The following is a 21544-nucleotide window of genomic DNA, read 5'->3' as shown; positions in this document are numbered from 1 at the left end:
TGATGATCTTCAAGTGGTCAGTCAGGTCTGATAGGCCCTTGCATCTATAGTGCACTCCTCGCAGACAGGATGATACAAAGAAAATGCCTATACATGGAATCAGGGGAGAAGATTGTAAAACATTGGATGCGAAATGAAATATGTGGACACAGAGGAGGAATTTGAAGAGGATTTTGAAAGAGAGAGTGGTGACAAGATAGAGAATTCTAGGGCAGAAATCTCCATTGGGGTAATGAGGAGGCACCTTGTTCTTAGACCACAAATTTTCTCATGACAGTTTCTTGAGTCTGTGGAATTCTCTGCCTCAGAGGGCGGTGAAGGCGGGTTCTCTGGATGCTTTCAAGAGAGAGCTAGATAGGGCTTTTAAAAATAGCGGAGTCAGGGGATATGGGGAGAAGGCAGGAACGGGGTACTGATTGGGGATGATCAGCCATGATCACATTGAATGGTGGTGCTGACTCGAAGGGCCGAATGGCCTACTCCTGCACCTAATGTCTAGTGTCTATTGAGGAGGCCCAGACATTGGTGCCTTGACTGTCACTTTAGTGTAATTGGTCCATGAAAGATCATTGGTCGTTTTAACTCCAAGGAACTTGAAGTTCTCAACTAATTCCACTTCATCACCACACTACGCTTCCTGAGATCGATAACTACCTCCTTCATCTTGCTGACATTGAGGAAAAGGGTGGTTCTTGTGACACCATGCTACAAAGTTGACAATCTCCTTTCTGTACTCACTCTCTTCAACGTTTGTGATCCGTCCCAACACAGCATTGTTATCTGCAAACTCATAGATGGGGTTAGGTTGCACAGTCGTGAGTGTTCAGTGAGTATAGTCGGGGCCTATAAACACATCTTTGTGGGGCGCAGGTGTTGGGAATTATTGTGGAGGATGTGATCCACCGTTCCTCCCTGAATGTGGGTCAATAAGTCGAGGATCCAGTGAGAGAGGGGGTGCTGATTCCTAGGCCCAGCAGTTTGTAGATTAGTTTTTGTTGGGATTATGCTGTAGAAGGCGGAGTTACAGCCAATAAATAGGAGTCTGAGATAGGTATCCATCTCTAGATGTTCCAGAGATGAGCTTAGGGCCATGGAGACAGCATCTGCTGTGGACCTGTTGCAATATGCCGTGGATAAAAGCTATCTGGGAGGATGGAATTAATGTGGACCATCACAAATGTCTTGAAGCACTTCATGATGATACTGAGTTGGATGATCAGCCATGATCATATTGAATGGCGGTGCAGGCTCGAAGGGCCGAATGGCCTACTCCTGCACCTAATTTCTATGTTTCTATGATGGTGGATGAGATACCCCCTGGACAATAATCATGAAGTCTCGGTACCATATTTCTCTTTGACACCGGATGATGGTGAACTTCTGGAAGCAGGTGGACTCCTCAGAATTGAATTGTAAGAGGTTAAAGTTGTTGCCTGTGATAAATCCTTGAATTTGTCTCTTGTGGCTTATGACGTAATTTAAACTATTTAACTGTGACTAGTCGGCTACTTAGACAAGTGGAAACCAGACAGGCAATCTGATTCCTATGTTTTTTCCATAAAAAACACTGCTGAGGGTATTTACATGATTGTATTATCATCTGTGAGATTTTTACAACAGGAAAGCTATTGAAACTCAGCCTACCCTCTTCCTCCGATGCCTCAAATGACGTTTAGCAATCCTTTGAAGTATCAGTCTGCCTTCATCCACCCGATAGTTGTAGCCTTGCTGCCGTAAATACTCATCACATGACGGCATAGATGTTGGCCTCACCTGAGAAAAGAAACTAATTTTATCATCTGGGGAACTAAAGCGTTTTGACCAGTAGATTAATTCACTCGGAGAAATGTTTTATTGCTCCCACTACTGGGGCGGCACAGTGGCACAGCGGTAGAGTTGCTGCCTTACAGCGCCAGAGACCCATGTTTGATCCCGACTATGGGTGCTGTCTGTATGGAGTTTGTACGTTCTCCTCATGACCGCTTGGGTTTCCCCCGGGTGCTCCGGTTTCCTTCCACAGTCCAAAGATGTGCAGGTTAACTGGGTTTGGTAAAAATTGTAAATTGTCACTGGTATGTAGGAGAGGGGTAGTGGTTGGAGATCACTAATCAAGTGATCGGCACGGATTTGGTGGATTGAAGGGCACACGTTGTACCTCTAAACTAAACCAGATATAACTATCAAAACATGAGGTCAAAGGATCGTGAATGGAATTTGACCTCCACAACATGTGCATTTAGTACTTTTAACCTTCACGATTCTTTGCACAAATAGAGTAACTCTCAAATCCATATTATATAATTATTCCAATTATTATGTCAAAATGTTGCAATTCACATCTGATGAACCTATGCAAGTGTAATTTCATTCTAATTCTGGAAGTACAGAATGCCCTGCATTAATAACATAGCAGAATGGCATGAGAAGCAAAGAGATAAAATGCAGCACAGACAAATGGAATTTGATTATTTTTTTTATATATACCAAAAAATGACACCTTTTAAAATGAAATGTATAATTTCATTACCCATCAAAACCTTCAATAGAGGCACAAGAGACTGTAGGTGTTATAATCTGGAGCAAAAAAAAAAACTGCTGGAGGAACTCGGGGGGCTAAGCAGCATGTGTGGAGGCAGAGGGATGGCCAATGTTTGAGGACCTATATTTCAGGCAGGGAAGATCTATTTTCCCTCAGGATAGTTTTGTTATCTTAATGGACAGTGTTAGAATAAAGCATGTGCCACTATTCTATGGCCCCCTCTAGTTAGGTGACAGTACAAGGAGTCAAGATGCCGCAAATCTAAGATTAAGTTTCTTTGCAGCTGTTGATACAGATATTATCCAATAAAAACCAGACTAAGATGTTTCAGAGGTACAAACCACGAAGGAAGCGCTGTTGCCTAATGGTTGTGCAAACTCAGCTTCGTACAAGTAGTAATCCAGCGGAGGGAAAAAGTAACCAGGCGCTGGTTCATTACACTGGAGGCTGATGATGTTGGGTAGACACCGACATTGTCCATCTTGCTGGGAACAACTGCAAAACACAAACAATATGTTTCAGCTCACAGCAGTGGAAAGACCAGACTCCACAGAGCAATGCTACATCCTTTTCAGCTGCTTCAATTATTCGTGCAAAAATCTGTATTATGAAGTTTGCTACAAATTTCTTTATTTTTACCATTTCAGACATTAAATCCAATTTCTGAAAATATCTATTCTAGTCAAATAAATACATCTCAGTACTCCTGGACTAGGAGTCAACACCCCTCTCTGCAAATGCAATTTTGTAATCCTGATCCCTGGGATTACAATCAATGAAGATAAACATCAAAACATCAACCACAAAAATTCTCAACACCAGTGCCGTGCAAGGATGCATCCTCCACTATATTTCCTGTACATACACAACTATACAGCCACAATTTTCTCTAACACCAGTTACAAGTTTTCAGATGACAGTGGGCCAGATCTTGAACAATGACGAGATGGGAGTACAAGAAGGAGGTAGAGAGCTTAGTCACATGGAGTCAAGACAACCACCAGTCCCTCAAAGCCAGGGAGAGGAAGGAGTGAGCCATTGACTGGTACTGATTGAGGATGATTGACTGGGGTACTGATTATGGATGATCAGCCATGATCGCATTGAATGGCGGTGCTGGCTCAAAGGGCCTACTCCTGCACCTATTGTCTATTGACTCTAGGAAACAGGGTAGTGTATACCGTCCAGTCAGCATCAATGGTGTTGAAATGGAGCTTCAAGCTCCTGGACATAAATATCACCAAATATTTGTCCTGGACCAACTACACTAAAGCTAGGCCAAGAAAGCACAACTAAGAGAGTTTGGAATGTCTTAAATGACCCTTACCAACCTTCACTATTGAAAGCATCCTATCAGGATGCATCATAGCTTCTTTTGGCAATAACTCTACCTAAGTGTGAGCAATTACAGAGAGTTGTGGATGTAGCCCACCCAGTCAATGTAAAGCAATCTAACTGGTTTCCCCTGTCCTCTCCCCATTGCACCACAAATTCTCAAATAATTGCTCAGCTCCCAATTGAGCACCAGGCAATTGAATCTACCTCCACTGCTAATTCAGCATGTATCCCAGATCTCCTTCATTCTATGCCCTCCAGTTTCTTGAGCTCTCTGACAATGGCAAATGTGTATTTCTATTCACTCTTTTTCTTAACGTTTCATAAATTTAAGGACTAGCTTCAGGTTCTGCCTCATCTTCCACTTTTTTTAGTCCAATCATTTTTAGCCTCTGAATAACTAAAGTTCCCATCTTTGCAACAATTTCAGTAAACATCTCTGAAACCTCCATATTTTCCCTTCAGCATAGCATCCAGAACTGAATGTAATTACATGGATACATAGATACATAGACAATAGGCGCAGGAGTAGGCCATTCGGCCCTTCAACGTGATCATGGCTGATCATCCACAATCAGCACCCCATTCCTGCCTTATTCCCATACCCCTTGATGCCACTAGCCCTAAGAGCTCTATCTAACTCTCTTTTGAATGCATCCAGTGAATCGGCCTCCACTGCCTTCTATAAAGGTTTATCATAATTCCCACATTCTTGTACTGTGTACCTCTATGCTTTTTGTAACCTACCTTTTGAAACCGCTCTACCACATCCAACAAAATATGTACATATTTTGCATATCTTTTTGTTCTTCTATCCCTTTTAAAATGCTGTCCCCTGGTGTATATTGCCTCTTCAAATTCTTCCTCTTAAAATGTAACGTCAATCATTTTTCTGCATTAGATTTCACCAGCCACCCACCAGCCTCACTGCATCTACTTCAAAATTATCAGTTTCCTTCTTATAGCTGACTATGCTTCCGGATTTTATGTCAACAGCATGTTGGCCAGTAGATCCTAGTCCAAGACCTGAATGCACATTACGAAAAGCAGTGGTATTGACCATGAGGGAACTATTTTGTACACTGTCTTTCTATCACTACAACTCTCCAAAAGCCAATTTTCTATCCATGCTGCTGTGTCCCTTATAATTTTATGTGCTTCCATCATGATCACAAGCCTCTTCACTGGCATCTTATCAAATGAGTTTGGATGTCTACATGTACCACATCACTCCATTTCTCTCATTGTTCCTCTCTGTACTTCATCGAACAGTTAAAAGGATGCGATTTACTTTTAGCATGCTCAAATTAATGTACAATTGTGATCAGAGGTTCAATCTCTGATCAGACTTTACTTCAGCTGGGCTAGTCTGTAAGGACCAGAAACATTGCCAAGAATTATACTTACATATTATCATAGGCCCCTCCAATGTCACAGTCACAGGGGGAACAACCATAGAGACTATTGCCAAGTCCCCAGTAGTTTGGCTATGACAAAATACAAAAATACATTAGAAGTTGCTTTGAACAAACTTTCACATGATAATATAAGTACTTATTGTAAGCCTGATATCTCAGTCATCCTTTGTTGTGAACCTGGATCTCCTCCATGTAGGTATTGTGTTCCTAGAAAGGTGTCCATTACGTGATTTTGTGCAACATGAACCTTTGACAAAAATTGAGAAAATTTGTTGTTTCTGACATATTTAGTGTTTTGTTATTTTTCTCTCACATATATTCCTTGAGAGCAAATTTTTATTCTGTATCTCAGATTTGTTGGTGGTGATTTGTGAATTGTGTATTGGCACTTGTACCAATATCATTACCCAATCTACTGTAGTGTGGGAGTGCACCATATGAGGATTGCGTCGCAGAGCTTTGCTTGTACTTAAACAACAAGGAGGCATTTGGTGATGTAATGAATTATATTGCAATGCACCAGAAGATTGCTTCCGAAAGTTTCACTCGTGGTATAACAATGAATGTTTGGAGACATTTGGTAAGACTAAAGATTGTATTGTAACGTACCAGACACTGATCACAATTCCTTCCAATGGCAGTTCGTTGACACTGGCACTCTCCAGTGACTGGGTCACAGGCCGAGTGTGTTAACACACTGCCCCTGGGATCACACCCACAATCTGAAAACAGAGTCAAAACCCCTTTCCTGTTAAACTCCAATTATCCATTTGCATTAACGATCTATACAAAAACCCCAAAGAATTTACTGGCTCTGCCATTAGTTCTCCACTCAATATTATCCCAAGTGATCCTTGGTCATCCGTTGCTTTGAAGCTCATTAATAAAATTTTAACCAGCTGTTCTTTGCGACTGCTGCAAGTTCAGTGCCATCTCGAGACTCGTGCTTTGATACCATGGCACCATACATAGAGTGCCTGCTGTAACTTCCCAGCTCATTAGAGAGAGGATGGAAAAGTGGCCATGCATTCAAGTCTGGAAGAGGGAGGTATTCCTGGGAGAGGCAATTAGGAGAGCCCTCCTGCTCCTTTTCTTTCCATTTCTCCACTCAACGAATCGCAGAACAATTCCTTGGTTGTGCTTTAAACAGCCAGTGGCCTCCCTAAGAACCATATATTTTGTCACATTACCCCTGTCAGAGCATGTGCAGCACACAAACTCCACCAATTTGCGCCTCAAAGGTTTGTTTAGATGCTATATAATTTTCATCTGTCATCATTCACTGCACCAAGCATATAATTACATTTGCTTCCAATATTTACATTACGTTAGAAAGGCACCAATTATTCATTACAAAACATCCCATAGGCAAATGCATTGGAGAACCAATTCATCAGTATCCAATGAAGAGATGCCTTTAAATAATGGGCTCTATCCATTGACACCTCACAGTGACTCCACCAAGCTTCACGTTGCCCTTGACCCATCGAATGTGTTGGGTTGCAGACAACCCCTTGCACGGGAAGACCACCCCAAGTTTTATGCAGATCAAAATGAATATTTCCCTGAGTTTAATCTTTCAGCAGCAGCCAATGTGTCTTAGTGTCTGATCCTGGGAATGGCTCTTGGAGCATACAATTCCAGGTTATGCAGCTGCTTAGGATGGAGGTTCACCCTATGCCCTTCCTGACCTCATTGGTAAACACACACATGAGAGTGATCCAGGTAATGGTCTCATATGCAGCACAGCCACCTCGTGGGCAATGTCCATTTGGATTAGGACTCTGGCTGTGATTGTAGGATTCGACAAAAAGTTCCCCGCCTCACCAGAAACCAAGCCAGATCTTGGCACTTTTTTTAAAAGTTCTGGCAATGAGATGTTTTACCGAATGACAGTCAATCTGCTTGGAGTATCATTCAACAAGAGCCAAAGTCTCTTTTTCTCGCTGGGCCAAAGGATGAATGTCATGATCAGAAGTGCTTTTCTCTAGTTTTATTATTAGAGATAGATGGTGTGACATTGTCCAACTGAATAGAATGTACATGGCAACAAGGCTGCACTCACCCTTCACCAGATAGGAGACAGGTATGGCCTGAGGACATCATAAAGCCAGTCCACGTCATAGAGCCTCACCACATCCAGCAACATGGTCAACTCTACACCCCTGTTGACGAGGTTGTTTCGTGCAAGAAAGAGGGTGAACCTCTTTCCCATTCACAATTTCTGGGTCATCTTGGCTGAGCCTTTCACCTAGTCACTAGCTGCAGTATGCTTTAAGAAACATTATTTGCAGCTTACCACACTGGTACCTCGCTTAGCGCTGAGGGCATGTGCCAGGGACAAGGGCACCAATAGATTCAGTGTTAAAGTGGTAATTGTGGCACTATGTAGAGAGAGATGTTTTACTAGCAGCACTGGCAAGGGCTTCTGCCCTCCCTGGTTGGTGCCAAGCATTGCTCTGCAAGGAAGATGACATGAATCCCTGCTCACCACTCACACTCGCAGTGGGTCACCCATGGGTTGGCGTTTAGAGATTAGCTTCAAGGGATGGTTTTGGGTGAGCTGGGGGCGAGTGTTTTCTCATCCCACCTAAGACCACCCTCACAGGCATTCTGTGCACACCATGCCATGGGCTATTTTGTGCTGTTGGAGCAAGGGAACAGATTCCTGGCACAGTGCCACACTACCCAAGCAGATATCTTTTTTAATAATACAATAGATATTCTTAGCTGTGAATGTTCATACTCAAGGATCAAGAGCCATGTACTGAATGAGCACTCAGTGGAGTGGCTCTAAGCATGGTGCTAGTGCAAGTAAAACACCTGGCTATCATTACTCCCTTACTTAGAAAAACTCCCCTACCACACACACTTGGTCAACACATAAATTGTTAAGCAAACTGTCTTCCACCTCTAAAGCATCTGTTGAACATTTGTTCCCATTTTGATTATTCTACTTCTACTTTCTAAATTTGCAACAAACTGGCCTGACTTTGGGCAGAGATTTTTGTGTGTACGCGCGTGTGTGTGTGCGCATGTGTGTGCTTGTCTGATTATGTGGACAGTTAGAAGGACTGCATATATTCAATTTTTAATCTAAGATTAGCGGACTGTACCGATTGTTAAAGAGAAGAAATGCTAGGGGTCAAGATGATTTTATTCAATTTCTTTCTACGGAACTGCAGTTGTGTCAAGATAGTCATTTACAGTGTAAGTTATTGGGGCAAATCCTCCAAAATCATGGAAGAACTCGGATAAGGACATGGATATTTTAAAAAAGACAAATTTGCTGGCTGCAACGAAAAAACCCCCCAATCCACAAACCTGTCTGGCATGTGGACTTTGGCATCAAACAACTGTGCGAATTGGGGTGGACAGGAAAGGCTGAGACGGAGATAACGAGATTATCTTGGATACACAAAGGAAGGAACCAAGCCTCAGCAGACGGTGGTAGCCCAAGCTCAATCACCATCTTGGATGACCCATCCATCGAGACAATAGGAGCCCCTCCAGGCGATGGGATAACGATCAGGCTGAGGGATCATGACATCAGCAAACCCCTTATCATCGGAAGCCTATTGTTCATGCCAGATCGAAACTGGGAATCATCAAAAGAACCCTTTTCATCCAGAGGACCACCTGGAAGCTCTGGTATAAAACAGGAGTCAAGCCAGAACTCTTTCTCTTTCTTTCTGCCCTGCTGGACGGCTCGTGAGCCCAAACTGTAAGTACCCCAGTGACCTGGTGAAATTCCCGAAATAGTATAGAGGTTAAGAAAATATAGGGGGTAAAATTGTGTAAAGTAAGTTTTACGATGTGCCCGATAGTTTTCCGTTCACAGTCTTAGTTTAAAGCATAAGTTTAGCCACGTATTATGTAGTGTTGGTGAGATTCGATTTCTCATTGTTTAATAAAGCCTGTAAATTTTAGACTTGCTTTGAGTCCATCTTGGTTTCTGTTTTCTCTCATCAGCACACTCTGGTCAATTCAACCTTTTATCGTATCCCACCATAATTCCGAGGTCTAGAACCTAGGGGAATCCCTTTTGTTGTATTCTCTCCCTTGGAAACCGCTCAAGTGGAGTGGTGGCCGTTTGACCCTCTGACAAGGGAGAGAATAACTCGGGCAGTTGGGCCCAAAGTGAAATAAAGGGAAAGGCAAAACCCCTACAATAGTTTGACTGGATATCCCAATGTAAATAATATCAGCACATGATAGAATGAAGATTCCCAAAGTGGCCACGAGGTGGTGCTAACAGCTAACTTTTCAACAAAATGCTCACGAAGAGTAGAAAATCTTAAAATGGCCATCACATTAGAGTCTGCTCTAGAAATAGACTGACAATTTATATCTGTTAAACAGTTCCAGCAAACATCAATTCTGATGGCCAATGTCTTGTGTCCCAAGGGCACTATTTTCCTGTGTGGCAGCTCACTTTAATTTTTAAATGAAGTACACAAAGCTACAAAACTTTGGGAAATTGGGCAGTCCTATTGGTAGATGTGCACCTTGCTCTGGTTTCCTTTAGGTAGTGCTGGATTGGAGATTTATTTTTAATGCTGAAACTGGAGGAGCAGGAAAAGACCATGGCAATTTGTTTGCCATTGACATCCCAGCTCCCCTCCACCACCCGCTAGCACCCACCTGTGGGCCACTGCCGGTCCACAACATAGTTCTTCAGTCAGGTGGCAGCGTTGTGGAGCGTTCGCTGTTACTAAGACCAGGCCCAGGTCTAATTGCTTTTGTTCATTGAGCTTTTGTCTCTGGGCACAGTTAATGCCTGATAACATTTAGAAGAATCTTCAGCTCACAAGAACACAAACATATAAAGCCACAGGGTCCTAAAGCACAGAAACAGGCCCCTTGACTCGTCATCTATGCAAACCAAGATGCCTCAGCTAAGATTGTCCTATTTGCTCTTGTTTGGTTCATAAACCCCTAACCCTTTCCTATACATGTACCTGACCTAATGCCTTTTTAAATATTACGATTGCACCTGACTCAACTACTTTCTTTGGCATATATCCACCTATGTAACAAAAGTTGCCCCTCAGGTTCCTATTAACCTTCTACCCTAGGAAAAAGAGTTTGTGAATTAGAAATATTGAGGAAACAAGCACTATAGCCCACCGAATCCACGTCGACCAGCGATCACCCCGTACACTAACACTATCCTACACAATTTTACAATTTATCGAGGCCAATTAACCTACAAACCTGTACATCTTTGGAGTGTGGAAGGAAACTGGAGAAAACCCATGCGGTCACAGGGAGAATGTACAAACTCTGTACAGTTAGCACCTCTAACGAGGATTGAACCCGGGTCCCTGGCACTGTGAGGCAACAACTTTACCATTGTGCCATTGTGCCGCCCAAAGTCATTCACCCGTGCCAATCGAGGTTTAACAGCATGTTTAGGAAACCATCGTTGATCGAGCACTGGGCCTTCTACAATGAGCAGGATGTTTACATTGCAGTCACTGGTGACATCAAATCATTTCAAAAGTAAGTGTTATTTGAACTCATGGGCAGGTTTGAATGGATCACAGCTGCCTTGGAACTAGTCTAGGTTATGTGCCAATATTGAGATCGGGACCAAATTCACAGTTTCCTGTTATAGATCGGAGAATGTTACCTGAACCCTGGCTAACATTATGCAGTATATTACATTCAGCAAAGGAAACATTAAGAGTATTTAATTACTCAAACGTGGAAGATTGAAATAGTTATTTAGCTCACACTTACCCTCACATCCATCAACATTGGCAGCATTCAGGCCAAAATACCCAGAACGACAATGATCACATCTTCTTCCTTCTACATTTCTTTTACAAATGCAATGGCCAGCAACTGTACGAAGATGCAGATCTGTGTGACCTTCACACATCCCATTGTTCACCGAGCCTTCAGGATCACAGTTGCAGGCTATGGAGCAAAGAATATGCACCAGACTGATGTATTTGTAGGCACATACAAAATCGCTTTGCCCTCCTTCAGACAGCAGCAGGCAGCATTTAGTACCTTTAAGGTTATTTGAGTATCTTTAAGGTTATTATTGCTGCAGTTATACTGGTTATCTCTAAAGTGTCTTGATAATCTAATTAACACCCTTGGCAATGTTTTTTGTGGGGGAAATAATGTCCCTCAATTTTCTTCCCCGTAGAGTGCTTTCACTTTCACACACATAAGCTCTAATGCTTTTGCTTAATTCATCTCTTTTTACATAGCATCACGTACAGTGAGAATTTATTTTGAAATGTAATAGAAATAAAGCAAACTTACGGACACACGTATATGGGTCAGAAATTGTTCTTCCATGGTCCTGATGGAAGAAGGGCCTGCACTGGTCACAGTTTTGACCCATTGTATTGTGTTGACAATCCTCACAGACCCCACCACTTACACTTCCACTGGCCAAGTATACAGCTATGTCAAAATGACATCTTTCCGAATGTCCATTGCAGTTACATCCTGAAAAAGGAATGGCAAAATGAAATGATTTGGACAAGTGAAATGAGAACAATGAAGTAGAACGATGCATTTGGTGATGAAGTTACATTCAAATAATTGCATGAATAACCTTTCTATGTAAAAACAATTAAATGTAAAGTAGTAGCAAATCTCATTTGTGCACCTGAAGATAAACATCTTGGAAGTTTCCACATAATTGTGTGCATTGTTGTGCCTTTGAAAAGTTTACACGTATAATTAATAATATTTTTAATACAATACTTTTTTGATTAAAAATAGATCCAGATTTTGTAGGATATAACAAAATGCCAGCAGTGCCTGCTGCTGACGTCAAAGAAGATGGCCCCACAATGATGGTGATTTTGTGAAGCTATCTTGAATGAATTTAATTCTGTTAATAACAAAAGGCAGCTTTATCAATGTCATGTACATCATTCAACAGCTGAGCAGCCAGTGAGTGCGTGTCTTCAGCATTGTTAATGCAACACAAAATGGTGCAAATGTCAGTCACACAGCTGCTGTGAGGCCAAACTGCGAAGAACACTGCATAGAAACAAGGGTGTCAATGTTTACAGGGAGAAGGTAGGAGAATGGGGTTGAAAGGGAAAGATAGATCAGCTATGATTGAATGGCAGTGCAGAGTGGATGGGTCGAATGGCCTAATTCTGCTCTGATGTCTAATGGTCGTATGAACAATCACACTGAAGCCAGCAAACCAGGAAGCAATAGGCAGGATGCATCATAACCTTTCTATAATTTAATTGATAGAATAAATACTGGGTCATGATCTTGGAATTAAGTTTGAGATAAACTTTCCTAAACAAAAAAAAAGCACAAATTTTAATTAAAAAATCAAGATGTTTTAAATCATAGAATTGAGAAACCTAACTTCATGAAAGATTAATTTTTCAGATTACTGCAGTAATTTTGTCTCATTATGCCACTAAATCCACAGTTATATTTCACTTAAGAAAACTTTTCTAGAGCTTTTTACACTGAACGTTGTACCAAATTCTCCATGATGCAGGATGTGACTGCCAGCAACTTCTCGGTTGCTACAGTTCACTGCACATGACACAAAGTCACTGGCAGCTTCACAGTGTAATTGCCTGAATTCAGTTTGGCTATTCATTAAAGCTGGACACTCTGGGGCATTACTCCTTAAAAATTGTCAGGTTGCATTAGTCATAGAATCATTCAACGTGTAAACAGACCCTGCGGCCTTATTTGCCCACACTGACCAACATGTCCCATCTACACAAGTCCCACCTGCCTGCGTTTGGCCCATATCCTTCTAAACCTGTCCTATCTGTGTGCCTGGTTAAATCTTTCTTAAACTTTACGATAGTACCTGCCTCAACTACATCCTCCGGCAGCTTGTTCTATACACCCACTACCCTTTGTGTGAAAATGTTACCCCCCCCCCCCCCCCCCCCCCCCCCCAGGTTCCTATTAAATCTTTTCCCCCTCACCTTAAACCAAATTCTTGAAATAATCTCCTTTGGCAAAATGCAAACTAAATTGGGCAGAAACTTGAACAAATAGACAATGAGTTGCTTTTAAATTTTCACCCATTGAATGTTCAGATTAAAACAGCAATCCTTGGTCTTTGCATTTATCTAACAGGACATGTCAGCACCATTATAATTTAAAAACAATCCAGTAAAGTTTAAAAGCTGAATCTTTAGGATTTAAGTGACAAGTTAAACAAATTGAAAAAAAAAGATCGTACAGTCCTTACTTTTACATTCATTTGCCTCTGTTCCTCTAGCTGGTTGCCACGGTGAATCGTTGAACAAGTCCTTACACCTCTCGCAGTTTATACCTTCTGTATTGTGCTGACAGACGCATTTTCCCTGAACCTGTAATAGAAACAAACTTCAATATTTGTGACCTGGGTAAACATTGCTACATCGTGTGTGGCTGAGACTTTGTTGAAACAGAAGTCCCCAGAAAGAAAAAAATAGTGAATACAGCCACATGTCAAATTCAAAATCCACCCCTAAAACTCCTTCTGCTCTCTTGGCCTGCTTCAACCTTGCATCCCATTCTATGTCCTTCAGTGTGATTCTGGCCTCCGTCATCTGTCCTCAGTAACAATCTTCTGCCGCCTTGTGTTTGATCATTCTTGCCCCATTTGTACCTCTTCCCAAGCCCCTCGTTCCTCACTAAGCTTCTCCCTATGAAACATAAAGGATATATCATATTCTAAAGATAGACACAGAATGCTGGTCAGGAAGCATCTTGGGAGTAAAGAAATAGGTGACGTTTCTGATCGAGACCCTTCTTCAAACCCTTCTATCATATTTTATCTTATAGTCTAGAGGTAGACTAGTAGAAGACTTTAGATAGACTAGATACACTTTAGATCATCTAGTAGATCATCTGTTTTTTCTCAGTATATCCTTTGCACTCAAAGGTAAAAATAAAGGTTGGTAAATTAAACGAGCAACAAATATATTTACTTCATGGAACTATTTTCAAAGCAAGAAGGCATCTATTCAGTTGCATTGTTTTTGCCAAGCTTCCTCTGGAACCTTCTATCCAAAAACGCTATTCCATCACAGAAGCAGTGTTGTATGAAATTAGTCTTAAAGGGAGTGGCAGCAATAAAGAAACAATTATTGTCCACGGACTAATATTAGAAGCAGGACAATGGTGCAGCAGGTAGTGCTTCTGTCACATGGGTCCAGTGACTTGAGTTGATCCTGATTGCCTGTGCTGTGTATGTGTAGATTGCCCATTCTCACTGTGACCGTGTAGGTTTTTCACTGGATTTTTGCACATCCCAAACACATGCTGGTTGGCAGGGTTCAATGGCTGCTGTAAAATACCTCTAATGCAAGTGGGTGGTAGGAGATTACAGTGGGTTGATGGGCATGTGAGAGACCACAGGTTACATGGAAATAAGTAGAGGAAAGGGACTAATGGAATTGCTCCAACATGGACTCAATGGGCCGAATGTCTAGAAAAATATGACAAAATTAAATATGATGCACATGATACATGATTGGTTAGCAATTTTACATGTCATTTACTAATCTCAATTACAAAATGATTTCCTTTGTTTTACCATATAATAGGGTATTACTCTACTCAACTAAGAAAGAAGGTTTATGCGAGGCATTCCAGTAATTTTGTGATGTGTTATTTGATATATTTTGTTTGTAACTTATTGGTTTGATCATAGACCGATAAATGTGTCGAATTACAGATCCACACTGAACAGAGGATGCCAATTATAACAAGACAAAGATGATTTATGACAATGTTCCATGGTTTAAGCAAAGAGACTGTTTACTTAAGCAAAGGAATAGTTTTACTTGAAGTAAATCAGTCAAGAGGAAATTTAATAGAAGCGTTCAAAATTGTTGCTCAAGCAGATGGCCAGTAATTACTTTAAGTGTTTTGGCAGGTTTGGTAAAGAACAGAGATTCAAGCCTATAGTATGAGAAGAAATGGGTGGTGAGGGTGCAAAGATACATTTCCCTTTTTATACTTTTGTTGCAATCTGAATATACTCCACCAGAGCGAGGTGGTAATGAAAAGGATGGTATCTTTTTAAAGGAAAATAAATACACTTAAAAAGAAAAGTAGTAGCAGAGCAACAGGGAAAAAGAATGGGAATGGGGCTACTTGAATACTGACGGTCCCCTACTTACGTAAGGGTTGTGTCCTACCGACACTTGTCCATTATATGTTACATAGATTGGAAACAGAAGTGCTACTGCGCATGCATAAATTTACTGTGTGACGCAGAGACCACATGGGAGCATCCACGAGAACAGCTGACTTGCTTGCGGAAATAATAGCTACCAAGACTACTGAGATATGTAATGTAAATAAAGCAGTGACCTTAAAGAATTGCTTATGTAAGTGAGAGTTTACATCAGCCAGCTATTATATAAGGCCTAACTCCTTTAAAGTGCTGCACTGAGTATGATGATGTGAACAGCCTCCTCTTATGCTTCCATGTAAAGTCCTATAGTTATTGTATGTAGAATGCCCCTACAAAACATTGCAGAGATGGCCGATAGGGCTGTTCTTGTCCTGTTCTATTTGGGCCCTAATATCTCTTCTGCAAGCCTTGCACAGTGTACCACTTTACTAGTTCCAGGAGAGACAGGTGTCGTCAACAATTGCTGTTGGAGATGGAATACGGGAATTGGGATTGGGAATTACAATAAAGATCTTACCCTTGCCAAAGGATCCACAGAGGTTTAGTTTAGTTTAGTTTAGAGATACAGTACTGAAACAGGCCCTTCGGCCCACGAGTCCGCACTGACCAGCGATCCCCACACATTAGGATTAGCATTATCCTACACACACTAGGGCTAAAATTACATCTACAGCAAGCCAAGTACAACAAGTAGGTGTCTGGGCAGCGCGAGCCACGTCGCAGCGGCCTCTGCAGTCCGTCTGTTTTTATTTTCTTGTCTCGTTTGAGTGTAGTTTACAGTGGTTTTTTTAACTGGGTATGTGTGGGGGGGGGAACTTTTAAAATATTTTCCCTGTACGGGGGACTCGGCCTTTTCTCTGTCGGGTCTCCGATGTCGTTGGGGCCTAGCACCGTGCAGCAGCCTCCAACCGGAATGGCTTGGGGCTCCAGTAGCGGAGCCTGCGGACTTACGCACCATCTCGGACTGGCCGAGTTCGGAGCGGGAGGAGCTGTGGTGGCGCGCTGCTGCGGCCCGACCCCAGAGATTCGGAGGCTCCAGCCGCCGGCCCGGTGGACGGTGACATCGGGAGCCCCTGGGTCCCTGGTGGGAGACCGCTTGTCGGAGCTTCCACAACGGCAACTTCTCCCGCCCGAGTTGCGGGGTTGAGGATGACCTGGAGCGGGGCCTTACATCGCCCAGCGCGGCTTTAACGGCTGTGGGACTTACTAGCATGCGCCGGGGGCTCCAACATCAAGACCCGGAGCGCGGCCTTGCATCGCCCAACGCGGCTTTAATGGCCTCGGGACTTATTTACCACCGCCCGCCGGGGGCTTTGACTTTGACATAGGGAGGAGAATGGGGAGAGCAGGGGAGAGATAAGACTTTGCCTTCCATCACAGTGAGGAGGAGATTTGCTGTGATGGATGTTTGTGTAAATTGTGTTGTGTCTTGGTTCTTCCTCTTGTTTGTATGACTGCAGAAACTAAATTTCGTTAGAACTTCTGGGTTCAACTGACAACAAATAAAATCTAATCTAATCTAATCAATTAACCTACAAACCTGTACATCTTTGGAATGAGGGAGGTAACTGAAGATCTTCGAGAAAACCCACACAGGTCATGAATCTATTTATGAATTTTTAAACATTAGAAGCGACGTTAGATGTAGTAGCGAGACCACAAACGTTAGTGAGATTCTCACCATTCCTTGTTGGTTGAAAACATCACCCCTTATATTATCAACTGGAATACAGTGGCTGGCATGTCCAAAGCAGAAGCAGCTTCCTCGAACAACCATCTCATACAGAGCATAATAATACTTTTCATCCGGTCTAGCTTGCCTTCGCCGCAATCGTGTATCACCCAGAGTGTGCAGTTGGGTGAAATTTATCCGCAGATTGGTAAATGATATTTGAGCTGAGGAAGACACGAGACAGAAATTTAGCTTATGGCAAAGTGTGATGGAAAAACATTAAGGGTGTGAGGACTAGCAACTGCTTGATTAGCACCCCATTGTTAACTATGTATTCAGAGAACCCACCGATACACTACTGTTCACCGCCAATGGAATTGGGCAGATGCCATGGAATTTGATAAAGTTCTGCATACATAGTACACATACATAGTGCACTGAAAATGTTATCACGGGTACATAGGGTGATCAAGAAGGCTTTTGGTAAATTGGCCTTCATCAGTCAGGATATTGAGTATAGAAGTTGGAAGGTTATGTTACAGTTGCACAAGACATTGGTGAGACCACACTTTGAGTAGTGTTCAGTTTTGTTCAACTTGCTATCGGAAGGATATTGCTGAACTACAAAGATTGCAGAGAAAATGTATGCATATGTTGCCAGGACTTGAGGCCCTGAACTATGGGGAAATTTTGTGGAGGCTAGGACTTTGTTCCTTGGAACGAAGGAGGCTGAGGGGTGATCTTATAAAGGTGTGTAAGATCATGAGGGGAATGGATAGGGCAAATGCACAGTCTTTTACCCAGAGTACTGGAATCAACAACCAGAGGACATGAGAGGGGAAGGATTTAATGGAAACATGAGTGGCAAATTTTAACACATAGGTTGGTGGGTAAATTGAATGAGCTGCCAGAGGAGGGAGTTGAAGCAGGCACTATAACTACATTTAAAAGGCATTTGGACAGGTGCATGGGTAGGAACGATTTAGAAGGATATGGGCTAACCACGAGCATGTGGGACTAGTGTAGATGGGGCACGTTGGTCAGCATTGGGATGAAGGGCCTATTTTCATGCTGTATGACACGATGACTAAGTCATTATTGGTCTTGGGCAACTGTCTATGGAGACAATTTATACACCTTGTTTCTGCTCAAGGCACTTGAATTATCAGATAGCACAATGGGCTAAGAGTTCGGCTGGCGACCGGAAGGTAGCCGGTTCAAATCCCGCTTGGAGTGCATACTGTCGTTGTGTCCTTGGGCAAGACACTTCACCCACCTTTGCCTGTAATGGAATGTAATTACGGCGGCAGGCGCGGGCACACCGCGACGCCCTGTGTCTCCCTTTCAAGGGAGATGCTAAAAAATGCATTTCGTTGTCTCTGTACTGTACACTGACAATGACAATAAATTGAATCATTTCATTTCATTTCATTTTAATCTTAATAAATATATCAGTCAGATGGCCACCATGAAGAAAGAATAGTTCAGGTTCATTCTTTGATGTAGCAAGCACTGCAAATATCCGTTTTGTTAAAACACTTGAGAATCGCTTACCTTGTATCTCGGGACTGTATGGATTATGGATTTCGAAATGTGGATCCAATGCTTTCAGAACAATCTGCAAATGCAACATTCTTTTAAACTAAGGCTTAGTTGCACTGATTTGTACAGTGGCATTAATTTGTACAAAAGCATTGGTTAATCATTACAATATCTGCATGAAAGATTTATGAACAGGGCAGTAAATTCTGAAGTGGCTGTATTACATGAATGGGGAATGTTTTGTTTGGAAATCATTCCAAGTGCCAGAAATTACAAGCGACTGGTAAAGATAATTGCAAACTGCACAGGAATAGCTAAGTTATCCATGTACCAAAATTGTGTCTGTCCATGAATCTGTAAAGGGCCTGCCCCACTTTCACGACCTAATTCACGACCTTTTTTACTCGTGGCCATTTTTCATCAGGCTAGAAAAACGCCCCAACCTACTTGATGCCATGAGTACCTACGACTAGCATCACGACCTACCTACGGCCTCCTACGATTTTGTGACGACCATGCTGCGAGTATGAGTCATAGGCAAACCCGGCAGAGGTCGTGAATTAGGTCGTGAAAGTAGGACAGGCCCTTAATAATAACCCATTTGGATAATTATAAAGATGATACAAACGGATGAAAACATGGCGAGGAAATTAATTTTGACAGCTTACCTCTCCATCTGTAGAGGGTTCAAGGTCAGAGTATTTTGAATCGCATATTATGTCACCCACTTTCTGCGCAGGGGCAGTATTGATGTTTGGGAAGGAGCGCACACAGTCATATGCAAAGTATCGTAGGGCTTTCCATGTATGACCGTAATCTGATGATTTCTCCACGAGCATCGCTGCCGGACGAAAAGTCTGAGTGATGAAAGAGTAGATGGTCAGAATGTTTCATTGAAATAGCGCAACAGGTCTGTCAATTGACTTACTATCCCCATCAACATTTTTCACACGATCTCTGCAGAAGTTGAAATTAATACAGTGGGATTTCAAATTGTCAAATGTTTTTGCAAGGGAATCACTTTGGGAATGTTGTCCATGACTGATCTACCTCTGGGATCTCTCCTGGCCTGGCAGTGGGAGGGATGTTGGGTGTTCTGTGCAGCAGGCCACCAAGTGGTGGGTCATTGAAGTTAGTGCATTGAGACTTAGTGCGGGACTCAGACTCATGAAGGTAATTTTGGCATTTGTGTTGCTATAGGGGAATGCAAAGGGAGAATAGAAAGCCAAGTCTTTCCCTCCAAAATCATGTTTCATATGGATGAATTACCAGCCAGTAATCTTATTGCCCTGCATTGAATATCAGAATATGGACAACTAAGTTTTGTTCCTGTGAGTTCATTAGCTTGGTGCTTGGAATGGGTTCTGAGACTTGAATGAAGTGTGAGAAAAGACCAATGGCCACTGATGTTGGGGCACACATGTTGTAATTCCATGACCACACCCTCAAAATAAAGAGTTTTGCCACACACCAGGGTTAGGGCTAGGTTAGAACTTTGTTTCAAGGTCAACGACAACTTGTTTTATAACATTACCAATGAACAGCACTTGAGAGAAGCACCAGCAAACAAAGATTACGTATCAAAATAGTGATTTCAGGAGCAGTGACCATGGACTTGGTCAAGGTAGTACATCTGAAAGGTCGTTCCAGGTGGCCCAGCTGCTGAGAGGACTCTCCCGACGCCGAGGCAACAGCACCCGGTGAGAACGGCCAGGAACATCGGGCCTCCGTAGAGGCAATAGCGGAGGCCTCAATAGGCCTGACTTTGGGAGAACTGGGGATGGGGACTGGACATTGTGCCTTCCCCCACAGTGGTAACCATTGCGGGGGGATGATTTTTGTGTGTAAATGATTATTTTAGTTTGTGTCCAAGATGGCTGTCGGAAGGGAGAGTGTACGCTGGCACGGTTTAGCTGCCGCTGCTCTCTCTTCACATTGTGTTTTTGATTTTTTTTGTCTTTGGATCGAATTCTGTCTTTAATTTGTGTATTGGTGATGTCTTTATTATTTATTTTACTCCGATTATATGTTTTTTTACTCTTGTTAAATTCTGTAAGGTGTCCTTGAGACTTTTGAAAGGCGCCCACAAATAAAATTTATTATTATTATTATTATTATTATTATCTTAAGAAAGAGAGTCAGGTGCACAGACCTAAGGAGCACATTTGAGTGATGAAGGTGAAAGCAGCAGAAAGCAAGGGTGTCAATAATCAAGCAATTTAAAGCAACAGAACACAAGTAGGGCAGAAATCTAGGATTGTAGGGCTGAAAGTGTTTGTAGTTATAGTGTGAGTGAGGTCACTGGGACTCCAAAATAAGACATTAAAAGAAAGATATTGGGATTTAGAATTTCTGAGTCAGCAATAAAAATGATATACAAAACTAGATAACATACAGACAGCAGATTACACATTTACTTAATGTAGATATGTAGGTGCATTGAGGAGGAATTAGATGGAATTGATGTTTTGTTATTTTCATATGGGATATGGGCAATATTGATCAGCCTAACGGTTATCACCCATCCCCAATAATCTTTAAAAGGAGGTGGTGAGCTGCATCTAATGAGGCACTTCAACTGTGCATTTGGGTGGGAAGTTCCATTTCAGAAATGGGTTTCGGCCCGAAACGTTGCCTATCTCCTTCGCTCCATAGATGCTGCTGCACCCGCTGAGTTTCCCCAGCATTTTTGTGTATCTCAGAAATAATCAAAATTGGCCACAAAATGTAATTTAAATTGGCCCATCATTATCAGAGATGTGGGAAATAGCCACCGCTTTGTGTTGGTATATTGTTTTATCAATACACCTGTATCACTTTCCAAATACTCATAAATACTGTAACCAGTATGTTGCACTAACAATCTGCTTTGTCAAATGAAAGAGCTT

At 42.2% G+C, this 21544-nt stretch overlaps 1 protein-coding gene and 1 long non-coding RNA gene across 5 annotated transcripts in view; one reads left to right on the top strand and one right to left on the bottom strand.

Moving 5' to 3' along the window:
- The window catches only part of lamb4 (laminin, beta 4), a 70994-nt gene that overhangs the window by 36654 nt on the left and 12796 nt on the right, over positions 1–21544 (bottom strand). The window contains exons 6-15 of the mRNA XM_055652953.1: positions 19325–19513; positions 18669–18732; positions 17124–17338; positions 13505–13625; positions 11575–11763; positions 11038–11217; positions 5902–6014; positions 5282–5361; positions 2881–3034; positions 1645–1773 (exon numbers count right to left, since the gene is read on the bottom strand). Of these exons, the coding sequence (XP_055508928.1) occupies positions 1645–1773; positions 2881–3034; positions 5282–5361; positions 5902–6014; positions 11038–11217; positions 11575–11763; positions 13505–13625; positions 17124–17338; positions 18669–18732; positions 19325–19513 (1434 nt within the window). The remainder of the gene's footprint in view (positions 1–1644; positions 1774–2880; positions 3035–5281; positions 5362–5901; positions 6015–11037; positions 11218–11574; positions 11764–13504; positions 13626–17123; positions 17339–18668; positions 18733–19324; positions 19514–21544) is intronic.
- Positions 1–21544, top strand: part of LOC129707727 (uncharacterized) — an 84194-nt gene that overhangs the window by 55324 nt on the left and 7326 nt on the right. The window lies entirely within an intron of this gene.

Source organism: Leucoraja erinacea, chromosome 22, assembly GCF_028641065.1.
Source record: "Leucoraja erinacea ecotype New England chromosome 22, Leri_hhj_1, whole genome shotgun sequence".
In the NCBI taxonomy this organism is placed as follows: Eukaryota; Metazoa; Chordata; class Chondrichthyes; order Rajiformes; family Rajidae; genus Leucoraja; species Leucoraja erinaceus.
This window is presented reverse-complemented; position numbering and strand designations above follow the sequence as displayed.